The sequence below is a fragment of the Dermochelys coriacea genome, chromosome 10 (genome assembly GCF_009764565.3).
Source record: "Dermochelys coriacea isolate rDerCor1 chromosome 10, rDerCor1.pri.v4, whole genome shotgun sequence".
Taxonomy (NCBI): domain Eukaryota; kingdom Metazoa; phylum Chordata; order Testudines; family Dermochelyidae; genus Dermochelys; species Dermochelys coriacea.
Window position 1 is genome coordinate 44,037,727 of NC_050077.1, and position 18,820 is coordinate 44,056,546.

General features: G+C 51.0%; 1 protein-coding gene across 1 annotated transcript in view; it reads left to right on the forward strand.

Annotated features, from left to right (window-relative positions):
* GRAMD2A (GRAM domain containing 2A) overlaps positions 1-10,789 on the forward strand; it is a 76,078-nt gene extending 65,289 nt beyond the window's left edge. Inside the window, exons 11-15 of the mRNA XM_043493965.1 lie at positions 282-389; positions 2,936-3,021; positions 3,456-3,703; positions 3,812-5,213; positions 5,436-10,789. Coding sequence (XP_043349900.1) covers positions 282-389; positions 2,936-2,939 — 112 coding nt within the window. The 3' untranslated portion in view covers positions 2,940-3,021; positions 3,456-3,703; positions 3,812-5,213; positions 5,436-10,789. The remainder of the gene's footprint in view (positions 1-281; positions 390-2,935; positions 3,022-3,455; positions 3,704-3,811; positions 5,214-5,435) is intronic.
* Positions 10,790-18,820: the final 8,031 nt, after the last annotated feature.

Consider the following 18,820-nt stretch of genomic DNA (forward strand, 5'->3'; position numbering starts at 1 on the left):
CCCAGCTCTGGCGGGTAACGTGCTGCATCTGGTGGCCTCGTGGAGAGATGGAGAGGTGCCGTATATCTTATGCTGTCTCAAGGAATGACGCTCTGTAAAGACACAAACTAAATAAAGAAATGTGTCTCCAATAGAGAAACCTCCCCCTTAGTTTTAGTCCCTTCCTTCTCTCTTGGGCCACATATGCTCTGGCCAGGAAAACCCAGCCTCTGCAGTAGGAAAAGTTTTAGCTCCGAGGCTTTCAGTCCTAACCTGCAGCTCCTGTCTGTCTTTGCTCCCAGGATCTGCCTCCTGGTTGTGTCCTCATCATATCTGGCATTCCGGATCTTCCGTCTGGAGCAGCAGCTCTGCTCTCTGAATCGGGACTACCTCTCACGTGGACACCGGAGGTAGGGGAGTGCTCAGCTCTGGGACCCTCGGGTGACAAATAGGGGGCCCACAGGGCCATTTTTGTACAGACTTTGTTTTTGGGGTGTGCCTAAACAATAAAATCAAGGGCCCTGCTTATGGGCTATGGACAGTAAAGATCCTATTGTGCATTACAGAATAGATGCAGTGTCCTGCCCATATCCCATATATTCCCCCTACCCACAACCTCCCTCTCTGGTGCATCGTCAGAATGACAGTTGCCTTCCACCTGAAGCTGGTGGCATTTCCGCAGTGCTCTCTGTGGGCCATCTGTAATGCACTTGGGCTCCTTCCCACCTTGCAGGGGTCATTTTATTCATTGCACTTCCATGTGGAAGTGCACCTGTAGTTTGTGCAGCGAGGCATCTGACTTTAACTCAGCAGAACGGATTTTATTTCAAGTGACCTGGGGAAGGTCCCATTGCTATCGCTGGGACTGGTTCTTTGGCAGTGGGACAGTCCTGAGGAGCAGCGGCTGCTGCTTCCCAGCCAAGGGAGCCAGTGAGAGGCATTCTTGCCGTTGGCCTGTGGCTAGCACCAACCTCTGGGCTGGGTGCTGTTCCCAGCATTGGCAGGGAAACAAACGTGAGCAACCTTCTCACCCAGATCCAGCATATCTAATTACTCCTCAGGGCATTCTGTGCCAAAAAGTTATAAATTCTGCGCACAATATTTTAAAATTCTGCAAGTTTTATTTGTCGATAAACAAATGCAGAGCTCCAGCATGGCAATGGGGAGCACAGGCCACTGGCTGCACAGAGGTGGGAGATCACCCTGCAGTCTCCCCACCCCTGGGACACAGAGTCAGTGGTAAGGCTGCACCCAACCCTGACACAGCACAAGGCCTGGGCCTGCCCCAGAAACACTCTGAGGCCCTGCCCCTCTGCATCAGGCACACCAAGTGTAGGACAGGCAGGCTCATCCAGGCAGGATGCAAGTGTGAAGGGGCTCAGTATGGGTGGGATCCAGGTGTGGGGTGAGACGATTCTGTGTGGGACAATCTGTGTGCAGGCAGCTCAGTGGGGGGGGTGTCTAGGTGTGGGGGGATTTGGATGCACACAGGCTCATTTGGGGGGGGGATTCCAGGTGCAGGGGCAATGAGACTCTGCAGGGTGAAAGTGATTGGGCTCAGTGGAGGGGTCTGAGTGTGGGGGGTCTCAGCAAGGAGGTGTGGGTGCTGGGGGTGTGGGTGCAACAGGTTGGGGGTCAGTGGCATGGGAATCTGGATGTGGTAGCTCAGGGTGGTGCAGGAGGGTGGGGGCTTATTAGGGTGTGGGGTTGAGTGCAGGGAGCTCAGTGGAGGATGGTCTGGGTGCAGGGGTGGAGGTCCTGAGGCAGGGGGTCTGGGTGCAGGGTGCTCCAGATACGGGGTTGAGGTTCAATGGGATGGGGTTCAGGTATGGAGGGCTAGGGGGTTTCTGGGTGAGGCTTGGCAGTGGTGTCTAAGTATGGGAGATCGGGATGCATGGGGGTTGGGTGAATGCAGGAGCAACTCCAGTACAGTGACCCCTTCCCCTGCAGCTGAGGCGCGATGGGGGCAGGAAGCAGGGGAGTATGCTGAGCTTCCTGCAGCTGGGGGAGGTTTCTGGGGGTGGGTCTGACACAGCCCCTGCCACTCCCTGTAGGGGGAGCGGAAGTCCCATCCTCTCCTGCCTCCAGCCCAGCTGGGATTAGCAGCTGATCCCTGCTTAGGGTAGGTGCCACTGGCTGCGGTGTCCCCAACCCTGCAATGATTTACCTCTCTGATGGCTGCTTCAGGTGCCCGAAACAATGTACCTGTACAGCTAGGGAGTGGCACTTGACTGCTCTTGCAGCTTCCCTTTGCTTCTCCATCAGAAAGTCATTTTTCTGCTGGGAAGCAAAGAAATGTGTGGGGGACATGAATTCTGTGCACGCGCAGTGGTGCAAAATTCCCCCAGGAGTAGTATCTGGTGCTGCTTCCCCTGGTAGCATGAGACCAAGCACTGAAGAGCTGTCAGACCTGCACTGGCAGGAGATGCTGGATGGGTAAGAACTAGATGGGTCATTCCCCCTGTAATGCTCGTGATTGTGGTCAGATATAGTCTCGCTCCGAGTGCCTGTGTCATGCCTGCCCTCTCTTATCCCCCAGCACAACAGTAGTGGCTCAGCATCTTCCTGGGTGTGGGAGAACATTTCTAGTGCAGTTACAACACGTCCCTGCTGATTGCTGCAGCGGACCTGTCAGGACTACCTTACGGTCTGATCTTCGTGCAGTGACTCCAGCAGGAGCAGGACCTGACCCATAGTTTCCATGACTCCAGATCAGCGTCCTTGCAGCAAAGAGTCAGTGGCAGAGTGCTGGACAGCGACCTGCTGCAGTGCAGGGAAATGGCGCTTGTGGATTGCCCCCTACAGGATGTGATAGGTCTTTTAAGAGATAGGATCTGCCCTTCATCACCCCTCCCTCACACAATGCCAAGAATAAGTTCCTTGGACGGTCTGGAGTGAAGGCAGGGCCCTATATGGGGTTGCTTTCCTTCATCTTCCTCTGTATGTCTGTTTGCAGGTGACGGTTGCCCCGGAGCTGTGGCTCACAATGGACCTTGACAGGAAAATAGCACTTTGTGTACAGATCTCCAGGGCGTTCTGCTGGTGAGCGTGGCTGCAACATAGAGAGAGTCTGAATCAAGGATTGCTCAGTCTTTTATTCCGCATTACTTCTGGCTTGTGACACCTCCCTTTGCAATGGCAAACCTCCACATCCCTCCCTCCCTTGGCCTGTTGCGCTGTGGGATTGGACTGGAGCCCAGCAGGCCATCCATGCAGTCACTTCTTCCAAATGACAGCCACCCGTTTGTACCAAACCCACTCCCAAGTCTTGACTTTTTATCAGAGTCTTGGGTGCAGCTTCATTGGACAGCGGCTCGAGCTGCATCTCCAATCAGATTCTGAGCAAGTAAGAACAGTTAGTAGCTCGATGGTCCAGGAATCGCCTCTGTTGAGCATAGGAGGTGTCACAGCAGCACACAATCTGCTGCGCTCTTGATCAGCACAATTAGGACCAAATACTGTTGTTTTTCTACCAGGAGAGACTCCTGCTCAAGCAGGGACAGACTGTCAGTATAACCCTAGCTGCTGCCAGCAGGATTCCCCTTCTTTTCAATTGGCGAGAGCCCGGTGCTAGTGCAACGACATGTTCTTCAAGAGGCCTTGGCTTTGGCCCAGACGCACGGTGCCCAGAGCTGCATCACCATAGTAGCGGGAGACTCTAGCACTATGACACCAGCATTGGGCCGTCGTCGCATCCATCGGACGGTGGCACACCAGACTACAGGTGACTGGGCTTTTCTGGTGTGACACCACTGGGCCCACTCCTAGGATGACTCAATGTTCAAGTTACCATAATTTTTATTTCTAATTCTGCTTTGTTTTCTTTTTCAAGGACAACCGTGGACCTCAGTTAAGTGAGAAATCCCGGGAGCAGAGACTGACCCTCCCTACGGAGCTCAGGATTGGGGACACAGCTGAGGCATGTTCTGTTCTCCCAGAACACACATCCCACACTCAGCTAGTTCTCCTCAGGATGGATTTCCTCTTGCCCTTTGGGGTTTCCACATTACTCTTCCACACTGAACCTTGGCCTAGCCAGGTCCTGAATGCATCTCTGCTTAGGTGCCAGTGTTCATACTCAGGCAATAGCTCAGTTACTGTAGTTGTCATAACAACTTTCAGTGTAAAAATTACAGCTCCAGTGAAATGCCAGACAGGAGTTAGAGTGCTCCTGGCCCGATACCTGCCAAAGTTTGGTTCTTCGGGTGGCAATAGCAGTTTGGTTATTAGTGTTAGTTGTGGGGATTCTTGTGCAACTCATATCCCCTGTGAGGCTAGCGTGTGCAGCATAGATCATGTTTAACCGCCCCATGTCCCTTCCAAAACGTACCCCGGTCCCTGTGCCAGCGTTCCTTCAGGGCGGAAGAGAGGTGAAAATAAAGGGATGAGGTGGCTCGCTAACCCCAAAGCCCAGCCCTATCCAGCGCTGTGCAGAGTATGTGCCATACTGTAATAATACACTCGGTCATGCTGGGCAATCCAGGGAAAGGGCAGCTTGCCCATCCGCAAGCAGATGCAAGCAAGGCCGACCTGCACTGGGTAGGGTTCAGCAGTGGGGAGATGAACAGGCTATAATTAGACCCCCTCATTTGGCTCCTTGAGGAGGCCAGAGGAAGAGTTTGGAGCAAGATTCAGGAGGGCTGTTTGAAAGGCATCTGCACTTTAAAGGCAATACAGAATTTGGCCAGTAACCAGCAGTGCTGAGTCCAAACTTGGAGTGACGGTTGTCTGATGGTGGTGCCAGGCACACTATGCTCTCCACATGAGGCTCCTCAGCACCCTAAGTTTCTAACCACAGGAGAGGGCTGTATGGGAGCACCCCCAAAGGAGAGTTGAGAGGTGGGCCTGCAGCTGGCCCTTGGGCGGTGGTCTGTAGTAGGATGTAGCCCTGCTGCGATCAGGAACCAGTGAACACCTTAGATGGAGCAGGAGGAATAGCTGTGTCTATGTTTCCCTTGAAGCTCTGTGTCGTCAATATCTAAATGAAACTTCCAGTGCTCTTTGGTCTGATGCTGCGCCATCCCTGGGGGGGTGCAGGGACTGAGCAGAAACCCTGCTGCACATGGGGGACAATGGAGCTGTGGGGGATGGGATGGGAGGCATGAGTGCCATGCTGGAAGAGGCTGAGCTCATGAACATTTAAAAGCCTGGCTGGGCTGATGCATATTAAGAGTCCAGCCTGCATAGTGTTCTAGAAGCAGCTCTCATACAGCCACTGTAACTATGCACTTTAGGTTTCAGAGTAGCAGCCGTGTTAGTCTGTATTCGCAAAAAGAAAAGGAGTACTTGTGGCACCTTAGAGACTAACAGATTTATTTGAGCATGAGCTTTCGTGAGCTACAGCTCACTTCATTGCATGCATTCGATGAAGTGAGCTGTAGCTCACGAAAGCTTATGCTCAAATAAATGTTAGTCTCTAAGGTGCCACAAGTACTCCTTTTCTTTATGCACTTTAGGAGCCTGATCCAAAGTCAATGGAAAGACTTCCATTGGCTCCAGCGGGCATTGGATCAGCCCCTCATGCTAAATAAAGCCGTCTCTGCATCGCTCACGTGTGTGAAGCGCTTTGGGATCTGTGGAGCGAAAGGTGGGAGACGGACACAATATGGTGTAAGCGGCACCAGGATGCAGCACTTGCCTCGCACCAGCAAGCAGCTCGTGTAACTGGCGTCAGGGTGCTCGGGACTCCCTCAGTGAGTCGTTCCAGAAGGGATGCGCCCAGCAGTTGTGCGCAGGCTGCTGGAGCGTGGCTGTGCTGCCAGCAATACTCACCAATCCCCTCTTCTCCGGTGTGTGTGCGCATCAGGCATCTGGTCTTTGGGTTGATTGTGTTTGAAAGCACTGCTAAAACGAAGTGCCACATCACCTGTGAGCTGTGCAGGGAGCTGTGTCTTGCCTTCGCTGTTCCCCACCCCCGTCCCCATCCCCCGCTTCCCATCCTGCCCCGGCAGCCGACCTTACAAAGGAGAGGAGCGGAGCACAGCTAGCAAGGAGGGCGTGAGGATTGGCCGGAGCGCAACAAAGTGCCAGGAAATGCTGCTTTATGCCAGGGATCATTTCTGGGGGGCATGGTCTGACTCACTGTCTTGCACAAATGACAACTCAGCTTTTTGGAGTACGAATCTCTTTCAGTGTTTAACAAAAAACCCCTCCAGTGACGTTAACCCATGCTCCTGGGGATGAGGTCCCAGCGAGCAGTGGGCTCGCTTTGCAGATAGCACTCTGCTCCTCCATCGCTGGAACTGTTTGCCTGTGAATTGGCCATCAAAATTCCTCTTGCACATTTGCCTGGGTAGGACTGCTTCTGGCTTTCGCCCCATCCCCTATAAACACTGACATCAGGACCCCTGCAGCTAGCGGAGGTGCATGTTGACCGTGTTAGCCACAGCCCTTGAAATGTGGCGGTAGTGCTGGCAGCTTCCTGACAGCAGCAGGATGCCTGGGGGAGAGAGAGGGCTGCAGTGGCACTGCAGTGTTGCATGGTGCCATCCAGGGAGAAGCACTGTGATGCTGACTCCTGCTTCAAAGCACAGCACTTGCAGAGCTGCGGAAGGGTCTCTGCAGGCGGCGGCAGGACCTGCAGAAGAAGAATGACATGCTCCATGGCCTAACCTCGGTGTCTGGGCTGAGCTCATTCAACTGCCATTAACCTAACCATTGCTGCAGGGTCAGCAGCTACTTCTGCTCCATTGCCATCAGCTCAGGCTAAGCAGGGCTCCTGCAGCAGGATTCAAACACTCCCCTCTGGAGGGGTAGGACCATATGACGAGCTTATTGAAGACTTGGGATCTGTTTGAGTAGCATGCTTGTCCCAAGGCCTTTGTTAGGGGAGGGCAGTGCAGCGCAGAACTAGGGGTGCCATCGTGTGTTCTGTCACAGCTAGCTGGGGGCTAGCGTGGTGCGTGGGGCTGGGACTCCACTCGTCGCTGCGCAGAGAGAGGTTTCCAAGCACTAGCATTTGAAGGTAACCTAGGATTTGGGGGCTCTCCTGATCCCCCTCCCATTGCAGCTGTTTTCCACTGAAAGAACCGATAATGTAGTATCCTATATAGGTTTTTATACCCCACTCCTCACCATAGTCTGTGGGCACCTTCCAGTTGGGCATTAAGCAATGTGACTATGCATCTGCCCCGTGTTTGTTCTCTTATCCTCGCCCCAGAGGGAGCAGCACGTGCAGGGGAATGTCTTGTTTTGGTAGGGGTGTTTTTAATCTTATTTTTATTAAATAAATACACCAGTTGCAGAATGGACATCAAAGAAACACACCTTGCACTTGGAGCAGAGAGAGGCAAGGTTTGTGGTAGCCCTTTGTCCTGGCTGGGGGAGTTCATTACACAGGCTCTGATTGCCCCTGGAGAAAGGTTTGTCTCCCGCAAAGATGAGCTTTACTCTTGTAATGGTTCCATTGTGACAGAGGAGCAAAGTTGTCAACCAAGGTCTTCATCCCAGAGCTTAAATGGTTTTTTAGATACCCTGGCACAGTCCATTGAATGCTTTGAAGATAAGGACTGAGCCTTGAACTTGAGTGGAAATGCTAGGGGAGCCAGCATAGAGAGCAGAGGACAGGTGCTCGCAGCAGCCTGTGGTGCTGAGATGTGCTGCAGTGTTCTGTACTTGTTTGAGTTCCCTAAGCACTGCAGGTTTCATGCCCAGGTATATTGCATTGCTGCAGGCCAGCTGAGCGGTGATGAAGGTGTGAATAACTGAGGCCAGGACTGATGGGATGGTGTCTCCTAGCCAGCCAGAGGTGGTGAAAAGTGTTACAACCATTGTGACATGCAAGCTTGTTGTCAGTGAGGAGTCCAGGAGTACTCCTAAGTCGATGGACTGAAATTGACCAATTGTGGGTGTGAACTTCAGCCAAACGAGACTCCACCATGGCTGAAAACTCTTCAAAATATGTTCCCCCACCCTCCAGCATCACCTCTGTTTTTCTTGGGTTTAGCATCAACCAGCTGTTCTTCATCCATGAGCTGATTTCATCCAAGCATTGAGTCGTCTTGGTGGTAGGCGTGTGTTCGTATGTAGTGAACAATAGGTAGAGCTGTGTGTCATCGGCATATTGTTGGCACTTGAGTCCATGTCATCTGACCAGTTCACCGAGCAAAAGGGACCAGTGAGGGAATTGATCCTTGTGGAAACCCAAAGTGAGGGGGTCTAGTGGTAGAGGTGCAGTTGTCCATCTCTGCTCTTTGGGTATGTTCGTACAGGAAGGACTCGGGCCATTTTACCTCATTACCCTGGACTACTGTCCTCTCTCTCAGGCCAGACAGCATATTTCGCGGTCATCCGTGTTGAACACTGTAGAAAGGCTCAGGAGGAGGAGAATGGCTGTCTGCCCACTGACAGCAAGAGATCACCCATCAGTGCCACTAGGCCAGTTTCATTTCTGTGTCCTGGCCTGAATCCACATTGTACAAGGTCTAGAATGTTAACTTCAGTTAGATGAGCTCGTAGTTGGCCTTTTGCTAGCTTCTCTGTGAGCTCAGGAACAGGAGGTTTGACACTGGGCTAGGACTGAACTAAATTCAGACTGGAGGCTTTTCTAGCTGCAATTTAGCCTTCAGTTGTCATCCAGTCATTCCATTTTTACTTTTCTAGCTGCAGTTTATTGTTCCATTTTCTAGCTGCAATTTTTTGTCCTTCTCCCCTCCAGTGTTGTTGTCACTAAAATGGAGAGCTCTAAGCTGGGATGCCAGAGCTACTCCAGCAGGAGAATAGGACTTTATTTCTTCTTTACATCCCTTTCTACAGCCCTTTCCAGTATACCTCTGAATGCCACGTGCTAGCTGCCAGTCACGGGTTTGCTCAGATCCTCTGGGAGATGGGACATAAGCACACAATCCTTTAGAATTTTATAACGGTATTTATTATTTTTAGAGAGTCGGGAAATGTATCCCAATGCAATAACCCAGAAATGAGCAAATATTAAAGCTCTCAGTGATGGGCCAATAACTTCCCAAGACCTCATCTTCCTGAGCTGGGATGCAAGGAGAAGAATAGGGACCATCCCATGAGCTGTGTGACTGGGAGACGAGAAAGGTCTGCTGGGGCCCTTTGAACAGTCCTCATAACTGCATGTTCACGCCCTATCTCCTAGTGACTGGATTGCGCACTCCAGTAGCTAGTCTCTGAGGGTGTCTCTACACTGCAATTAACCCACAGCTGCACTGTGCCTGCTGACTCGGGCTTAGGGGCTGTTTAACTGTGGTGTAGATGTCCAGGCTCATGCAGCAGTCTGGGTTCTGGGATCCTGCGAGCTGGGAGGGTCCAAGAGCCTGGGCTGCACCTTGAGCCTGAATGTCTACATGGCAATTAAACAGGCCTGCAGCTGAGCCTCAGGAGCCCAAGTCGGCTGGCACAGGTCAGCTGCAGGTGTCAAATGGCAGTGTGGACACACCCTGAAAGGCTCAGCAGGTGGATCAGCCATTATGTGGGGCAGCAATAGCTTTGTAATGGATAAATAGGGTGTGGGCACTGAGGTGTTCAGTGTGTGCGCTGGCTAACAGATTCTGCCACTTGCTTTAGCTTTGCACCAAGCAGCCGTTCTTCGCCCCTTTTCAGACTGTTGCTGAACCTGATCCTGTTTTGATGTCTGCCTGTTGCCGATGTTAAATACTGTGGTTAGTGAAGGACTCCTGTAAATTGGCCAGGTGCAGTAGTAGGTAGGTTTGCCATCCCCTGACGCACGAGGAATCTTGGCTGCTCGTGGAGACAGGATACTGGACTCTGATCTAATCCTGTGTCCCTGAGGAAGCTCTTGGTCCTGCTATTGCACTCTGTGTCTTGGGTGTTTTGTTTTGGGGAGGAGGAGAACATTTGCAATCCACTAGTGAAACGAGTGTCCCTGATCTGCCATGACGCTCTTCTTACCCTGAGTTGCGTCCTCCAACCAGCAGCTGCAAGGCATTGCAGACAAAAGAGCAGCCTGGTTTCTGTAAGCCCCCAGATAGATCACAGTGAAATCACTGAGGCATTTTACCTACCTCCACCACCCAAGACTGGCCCTCTCCCACTGAAGTATTAATGTCAATGAGTGCAGCAGCAGGCAGTCAGACGGGCTGTAACCTCAACCAAGGAGGAAATGCCGTTCAGAACCGCCAGCGTGGTCAGGCTGAAGTGAAAATGACAAGACCTGGGGTAGGAATGGCCCTGTAGATGTCACAATCCTGTAGCATGGGGGAGGATTCCATTCAGACACACCACTCTCCCTCCTAGGAGGCTGGGGACAAAGGCTGGAGCCATTCGTGGTCCTTGTGGCCAAAGGAAGGGGAGGAGCCAGGGTGGAGCTAATGATGCTGTCATGAAGCTCGTTTTGAGGACCTGGGACTGTCATAGAATATCATAGAATATCAGGGTTGGAAGGGACCCCAGAAGGTCATCTAGTCCAACCCCCGATGTCCCAGTCCCTTGTCTGGAGCCACGTCTTGCTGCGCCAATCACTTGTACAGTATTTTTGAGAGTCGCATGCAATCTTGGTGCGATTTTACCCATACTCTTCACTCCAGCCTGCCCGAGGAGTGTGTGTTGACGCAGCACCACAGCTGAGAACTTTAAGTACTGATGCATCAATGACTGCGGAAAGCAGCTGAAGTTGGTGCATGCACAGCCCAGCCTTGCTGCTTCTATTTTTATCTCTGTTGTAATCCAGAAGTCTTTATATAGATCCAGTGAATGGTTCATGTCCTTCTCCCCCCCACCCCTCCAATTGCATAACTACACCTGTTGGCCAGCGGTTGACATCTGGGGCATAGATGCTGTCTTGCTGTAGCCTGTGAACATATTTTAAATAAAAACCAACATTTTCTAATGTGCCAGTGTGTGAGAAGCGGTTACTGTCTTTCTGCACGTGGAGAACACAAGCAGGGGAAAATATGTAGATGCAAATCTGAGTTTTGCTGCCCTATTGTCTCATACTGTCATCCTGTACGTTACAAACCAAGCAGGGCATGGGCAAAGCATGGATGGGAAGTCTCAAGGAAGATGCCGACATTGCAGGGAATGGTGATGGTGGCTCAGTGAGTAGGGCCCTTCTTGCTCTGGGTCTGTACTGAACCACGGCTGGGCTGCTGCAGGAGGCCCTGGCCATTCATTACTGGAGGCTCTGCAGTGCTCTCTGGCCTGATGTCTCATAGTCCATGCCTGGGATCCTAGCTGCTACTGTGATGCCGATAATAACAATTAGCTCCCAGTGTAGCTCCCAGCACTGACACAACAGGCAGCACGGCTGGGGCCAGGGGCCCGGAACACATGAGTTCCAGTCCTGGCGCAGTCAGTGCCGTGCTGTGTGCCCAGTAGGCATAGAGCCCGCAGTGTAGCTGGCCACTGTATCTCCCTCACTGCACCCCTGGCTGATGGAGTAGGGGGTGGCTGGAGCACCTGGGAACTGCAACTGGTGGTTGATTCTTGGCTTCTTCTACCCCCTGGGCTACCTTCTCTTTTGGGCTGCCTGGAAGTGAGCTAGGGTAGCCAACCTTGCCAGAGGCTTCCCCAGACTCTGGCAGAGCCAGAAGATCACTGGGGTTCCCACCATCCAGTAGGGAAGAAGACAAAGGAGCAGAGCTCCTGTAATACAGCTGGTGGCTGCAGGGGAGCTGCTGAGTAGCAGTAGGGAAGAGAAGCAGCTGCTGGGAGTGCTCCTGGCTCACATCAGAGCTGCTCGAGACTGCAGTGGAGGTAGTAGCATCCCCTTCCTGGCTGCTAGGCCTGATTCTTCTGGTTAAGAACAACAGGTCACGGCTCAGGGACACGTCGTCATAATCAACTGCACATTTCCTTCTTAGCATGGTTGGCCAGACAGCCCCAGGCTGGGGCCAGAGAGGTGGTATGGCGTTTGCATGGTGCTTTGGCTCTATAAATCCTAGCCCTTAATGGGAGGAGATACAGGCGTGAGGGAACATTCATTGGAAGGAATGCAGCATCCCGGCTCTGAGCGCAGAACCATCCTCCCATTGATAAGGAAAGGAAACCAGCTTATTTCTTGTAATGCAGATAAGGAAGGAAGTGTTTGTCGAATGCCTGGGAGATTTGCTCATTAGCCATTGGCTTCTCCCCTGTTGCCATGATACTGAATAGCCCATGAAAGCTTATGCCTAAATTCGTTAGTCTCTAAGGAGCCACAAGGACTTCCCATTGTTTTTGCTGATACAGACTAACACGGCTACCACTCTGAAACCAGTACCTGAATAATAGCTGGGGTGAGAGCAGAGGCAGTTTCGCAGGCAGTGAGGATGGGAACTCCCACAATGTGGGGTGTAGTCTTTTATTTTAGTTCAAGTGTATTTAGTAATGGTGTGTTACACCATGGTGGGTTCGGCTCTGGGGGCTACTGGCTCAAGCTCAGTGGAGTGAAAGTCACCTCTTGTACTTGTTCCAGATCTAGAGCCTCAATGATCACATGAAGACCAGACAGTCACAAGAACAATGTCTAATATCCTTTATCAAGTTTATTAAAGTTACCAACAAAGTTATGATTATCCAAGCATAGATAAATCCTACACATAATTATAGCAATCGTAATACTCTCATCCCCCTAGATCAGGGGTGGGCAAACTTTTTGGCCCGAGGGCCACATCTGGGTATAGAATTGTATGGCAGGCCATGAATGCTCATGAGATTGGGATGTAGGAGGGGGTGAGGGCTCTGGCTGCAGCTGTTCTCTTCCCCCCCCCCCCCCCGACCATGCTCCCCAGCTGGAGCACCGGAGCAGGGCAATTGCCAGACCCTGCTCCCCAGTGGGAGCTCAAGGGCTGGATTAAAACAGCTGGCGGGCCAGATGTGGCCCGTGAGCTGTAGTTTGCCCACCCCGGTCCTGGATAGCCTTAGGGTCTGATGGGGCTTTCCTGGCTTGATCATCAGTAGAGGGATGGTTCCTGGTGGAGTTTTCCCATAGGGAACTCAGTTTTCCAAATCTGGGCACCCACTTTTATAATGTGATTCATACTGTACCTCATACCCTGTGCCTGTTTGTGAAAGTGTCACCCCTCTTTTTTCTTATTTGTATTGTGCTCCCAAAGAAGATTGGGGTACCTCATTTTCTTTGGCTTGTGCCTAGTTCCTTATATTCTCATTAGCACTGATGCACAGCCTGTGTCCTGCAGTTAAGGCCTGTGTTAGGAAAAAACCCGTACTTTTAGGGAATTTTGCGATCTAAAATTAATCTTATGGGCTAACTTTTCACAATACCATTCATTGGTACATCTTTTCCTGTAATCTTGGGTCATTCTTTGGTCACTTACTTATGTCAAGCATTTCTTAACTCTAAGGCCTAATATGGCTAAGCTAAAATCTTACAGGCCTCAGCCTGCAGGCCTTGCGTTTCAACCCTACTTAGAAGGGATAAGTATCTAACTACCCATCAGTCTTTTTCAGGATAGGGCCCTGCATGGGGAGTGGCAGGAAACTAGGCATTTCTTAGGTGCTTTTTCATTTAATTTTTTTAAATGTCTGCCCCTACAAAGAGCCCCTGGGCAACTCTAAATTTGCTCCTCTTTGCTTGCTGACAGACCTTGCACGCTGGATGCTGCAGGATTGTGTTTTGTCCTCATCAGAGCCCTGAAGATGCTCCATTTCTCTCACTTAATAAGCCAGACAAGTAAACTGGCTGGAGGTCTGTTCCATGGATTGATTGCATTAAAGACCATCTCATTAGTGCCAAAGCACGGGTAGCTGCAGTAAAATGTCACTTGTGCTGGTTTATTGCTTGGATTCTCTCTCATTGCTCTGCAGAGACAGTCCATGTCCATCCCTGCCAAGCGCCTGGGGAGGCAGATTAAAACGAAACATTTGTCTCCAACATGCTTATTAAAAGACTAGTTTGAAACCCCAGGTTGACTCAGGGCAGCGTGAGAGCACTGCAGGAATCGGAGGAGCTGCAGGACTGCACATAACATGGCTTAGCCTTGGCTCCAGAGGAAATTTTACAGAGACAGATCCCTGCACCTCTTCCCCTGTGTGACCACTGGCTCAGCAGAGCAGCTGCTCAGGGCATGCGTGCAAGTCCCACGTCTACACTACGAAATTAGGTTGATTTTTAGAATTTGATTTTATACAGTCGATTGCGTATGTCCACATTAAGCGCATTAAGTCGGCGGAGTGCGTCCTCACTACTGTGGCTAGCATTGACTTACAGAGCGGTGCACTGTGGGTAGCTATCCTACATTTCCCACAGTCTCCGCTGCCCATTGGAATTCTGGGAATTAAGCTCCCAAATCCTGATGGGGCAAAAACTTTGTTGTGGGTGGTTTTGGGTACATGTCATCAGGTCCCCCTCCCTCCATGAAAGCAACAACAGACAATTGTTTCGTGCCTTTTTTCCAGGGTCCATCGTGAGGTCCATCGGGGTGCCTGGACAGACATGGCTATCCTCCTCTTAGAGCACTGAATGGGAGTGACTTCAGGTCATTCTCTTCTTTTAAGTTTTGTCTCATGGAGATTCAGTCCTGCCTGGCATATCATGCAAGCTGGAGGCTTCTGCCTCAGGCTGCTTTCCCAGCCGGCGGCACCGCTTGGTCGCAGCTATCCCAGCCTGCCCCTTGCTCCCATGGCTCATGAAGCCTGGACAGTAGTAAGGAGCCGTTCAACTTGTGGAATGACAAATCCAGAACGAAGGATTGCACTCGATGGGCCACGTTAAGATTATTCCAGAGTCCTAGATATCATTTAGTCCCTATAAGAGGCTTCATGAACATTTCCCCCCGCCCCTATCAAAAATGTTAATTTATCAGAGCAGCTGAAAGGGTAAGGAACCCAGGCCTATAACTTAGAGAGAACTTCCATATTATTTAACTCATAATTGATATAAATCAAAGTAAAATTTCACAGCACGGTCTGTTCTAAGGCTAAAAATGCAGGAGGGGAGTCAGAAAAGGGAACGGTGACCTGTTTCTGCCCAGTTTCGAACTGGGGACCTTTTGCATGTTAGGTGAACGTGATAATCACTACCCTATGGAAACCCAACTTGAATGTAGCCCTCACGTGGTCCCTATTATACTTTATGTAATGTGTGTTTGTGTATTATTAATAGTTTGGTGTGTCACGGGGCTTCTCTTTTTTTGCCACAGACGTTGCCAAATGCACAGGAATGTTTTCTCTAGCTACAGAAGCTACCTAATGCAATGTCTATATCTGTGGCCTTCCTGTTCACAAAGTGGTCATGTCCCCGCCCGAGGCTGACACAGCGCGGAGTGCGTATGACACAGCGACCTGGCTCGGGCAGGATTGCTAGCGAGGCATGATACTTTTGTGTTTAAGCAAACACAGCAATTCTTTCCTGGCCTCTGCCACTGAATGCCTCCATGCATTAAGCTGTGCAGGAAGACTGCATGATCTCAGAAAACACGTCTTCGCGAGTGCGTCTTTTCCGCCTTCTAATCTGCAATAACCTCAGGGATGGAGATGATAGGGAGAAGCGTAGAAACATTCTGGGGGGACTGCATGGTCACCTGTGCTGCTGAGTTCGCCATGCTGGCCAAACAGGAAGTGAAATTCAGAAGTTCCTGGGGCTTTTCCTGTGTACCTGGCTAGAGCATTGGAGTTCAGAGCGGTTACAACAGAGCACTCTGGGATAGCTCCCGGAGGCCAATACTGTCGAATTGTGTCCACACTACCCCAGATTCGACCCAGCAATGTCGATTTCAGCAGTAATCCGCTCGGCAGGGAGGAGTATAGAAATCTATTTTAAGAGTCCTTTGAGTCAACAAAAATGGCTTCATCATGTAGATGGGTGCAGGGTTAAATCGATCTAATGCTGCTAAATTCGACCTAAACACGTAGTGTAGACTAGGGCTAACTTTTGCAGTTCTTGTTTGCTGCAACTGGCAATGCTGTTTTGGTTGGAGTCTGGCTGGCAATGACAGCAAATTTGATTCCCTCTGATTGGCAACCCACCTCACTTGTCCGCCTCCTGGGGCTGCTCCAGGCAGAGCTCGCACTCTTTCTCATCCTCCCTCAACAACCCAAAGCCGTTCTCCCAGGAGGGGTGGGGGAGCTAAAGAGCCCAGTAGCTGCCCCCTCCTCTTCCTCCCTTGCAGCACCCTGGGGGGGGGGGGAAGAGCCCCGGAGCAGAGGTGAGGCAGCTGCAGTGTTCCCACTTTCACAGTTTAAGCAATAATCGATCAAACCTATTGTGAGTCGCATAAGAGTATAGTGTGAGGCACAGTGAATAATGAACGAGCATGGCGATGGTTCGAGTGACCCTACAACACCCTCCGAAAATAAAGCTCACATCGGAAACTGCACATTCAATAACCACTGGCTACATGAAACCAACTATGAAGACTGGATGGCAAAATGTGCTGATAAAACAAACAGCCGTTTATCAGTCTTATCTATGGTGTTCTCTCTCTAGATTCTATAAGTGGCAATTGGCTGGGGAGGATTGCCTTGTGTTTGGGCTTTGGGGTTGCGGTGGTCTTGCCTTCCAGGGGTTTGCCTATTTTTTGAATTTCAAAGGTGGTAACCCTAGCCTTGGAGGAGGGGCTGGAGCAACTGGCACATGGCTGGCTGCAGCCATGTGAGCTGGTGTGCAGGGCTGGTACAGGGGTAGCGCAGTCTATGGCCCTAGGCAGTCACGGGCAGGATACTGTTCGTGTGACTTACTGGCAGCTGGGCCTGCCTTCCAGCCACCAGGAGAGATCCACCTGCAGGAGGGGCAGGAGCACATGTGCCAGCCACCAACATGAGGCAGGGGCGCCAGCTACCACTGAAGTGCCACAGTAATGGCTGTAGGCCTAGCCAGGAATGCCCCTTGAGCCGGCTCCCGCTGAGTCTCAGTAGCTCCCCTCATTTCCTCGCCTATCCCGCTGCCCTGCCCATTCACTGTGAGCTTTCATTGCCATACCCCACCCCACATAACACTCTCCCATTCCTCTCAATGGGGCACTTACTCTGGGGAGTGTAACTATAAACCTTCTACCAGGTGGAGCCAGCAGCAGCAAGGGCCAGGTTCAGTGTCTAGGGGTTCCTTTTCACAAACACAACACAAAACTGGCTCAAGCCCCCACCCAGTGACCTAGACAATTACCACCCTCTAGACGCCTCTAAGAGGCAATACTTCCCTCTTGCAAGCACAGCATCTGAGTGTCGCAAAAACTTTTAATAAAAGGAGGGAAGTAACTCAGCATTAATTTGGGAAAACACCGCAACTAGGGTTCATAAACATAAACCATGAGCAAAAGACCCACCCCCCAAGTCAGTTGGGCAGTGTCCTTTCCCCCTCGGGTTCTTAAGTCCCGCAATCCAGAAGTCCCTTTAATGTGCTGCTGAACATTTTAGGGGTCCCACAGATCTACGCTGAGCTCACAGGCAGCAGTCGCATAGCATAGCATCCCTTCCCCCTCCTCCCTCTGCACAAACCAAGGACACTGGCACTGTGTACTGGCTGCAGAGTGGTGTGTACAGGGGAACATAGATCACATCCTCCCCCCACCCTTTGTGGAGAAGGAAAAAGGGTCAGTCCATAGTAAAGCAAACCTCTCGGGAAAGTAACTGTACCTAAAACCATTTGAGTCGTGGTTTTGGAAGGCCTGGGAAGAACAGCTCCAGCAAGTCAAATGCCTGCTTGGCAGTCACCATGTGGTATGCTCCTGGCTTGCTTTGCAGCAGCAAGGCTGAGCAGCCCCAACCTTTGCTGAGCCAATGGGCCATTCATTGCAAGGGGGACACTAGACAGAGGTAAATGCAGCAGGCTCTATCCACCCTGGCAAAAAGAGGAGCCTGTCATTTCTCCATAGTTCCCTGGCAGTAGCAATTGTGTGAACTCTGGTATAGCTGGGCCTTGGGTGTTTTTACCATCCTGCCCTCTACACTCACTGGGTCCCCCCACAGCCCTGAGATGTTTGCATTGGGGCTTGCCTGAAAGAGGAGAGTGTGTATAAAAAGCCCACCACTTTCAGTGCTTTCTTTTATTAGTGGTTCAGGGTGGAGATGAGCCTGAATCAAACCCCGCAGGTCCAGTTCACCCTTTGGGGAACTTTTAGTCAGGGCCTGGAGCTTGCACCCTGGGCCCATCTCTGCTTCCAGCGTTAGTGTGTGTGGCTCACCTCCTAGGCTGGGACATCCAGCTCCTGGCTCCTGCTGAGAGGCCTTCAGCCTCTTCTAACAGCAGGAACTAACTCCTCATTCACCACCAAATTAAATGGAGAGAGGACACAGGCTGTTCCCTAAGTCCAGCCCCTGAACATTAAAGCATTAGCACAGCTGGCAGCATACATTGTGGCAGACAAGTGAAAGGCCAGTGTATCTGAATCTGATTTGTACAACGGTCCCATGTTAACTGTTCTTCCAAATGATTGGTTATTGCTAACAACTGTTAACCTCACTGAGTCAGAGCCCTGGCTTTCCTACAATAGCAACATCAGTCATTTAAAAGCAAGCAACAAACCAACCCTCCCCCACAGGCCTGCTACTTGGGAGGAGAGAAGAAAGTGCTTGGAGGTGCTCAGCTACCAGCGTGACAAGAGCCATATAAGTTTCTAGATGAATGGATGGATTTAAAGGAGAAATGTTCTTGATAAAACTACAGGTTTCTCTGTAGTGTCTTGAATTATTTGTTCACTACTGAGAAAAGCCTGAAAAGTAAGGAGGCTTTAGTGTCATGTAAAAAGGAGATTTACACACTAGATGGCAGTAAAGAACACAAAATCCGCAAATTGACTTCAAAGAAAACAAGTTGCCCTAAATGGACCTGCTGGTGATTCCTTTATCTATCTAAAATGTTTTTTAATTGGTTTTCTTGTGTTAATTTAGTGCAGAGATGCAAAGAAGAACAGTACTGGGATGGGTGTGTGGTTAAAACATTGGCTTGGGACCCAAGAGAACGGGGGTCTGTTCCTGACCGACT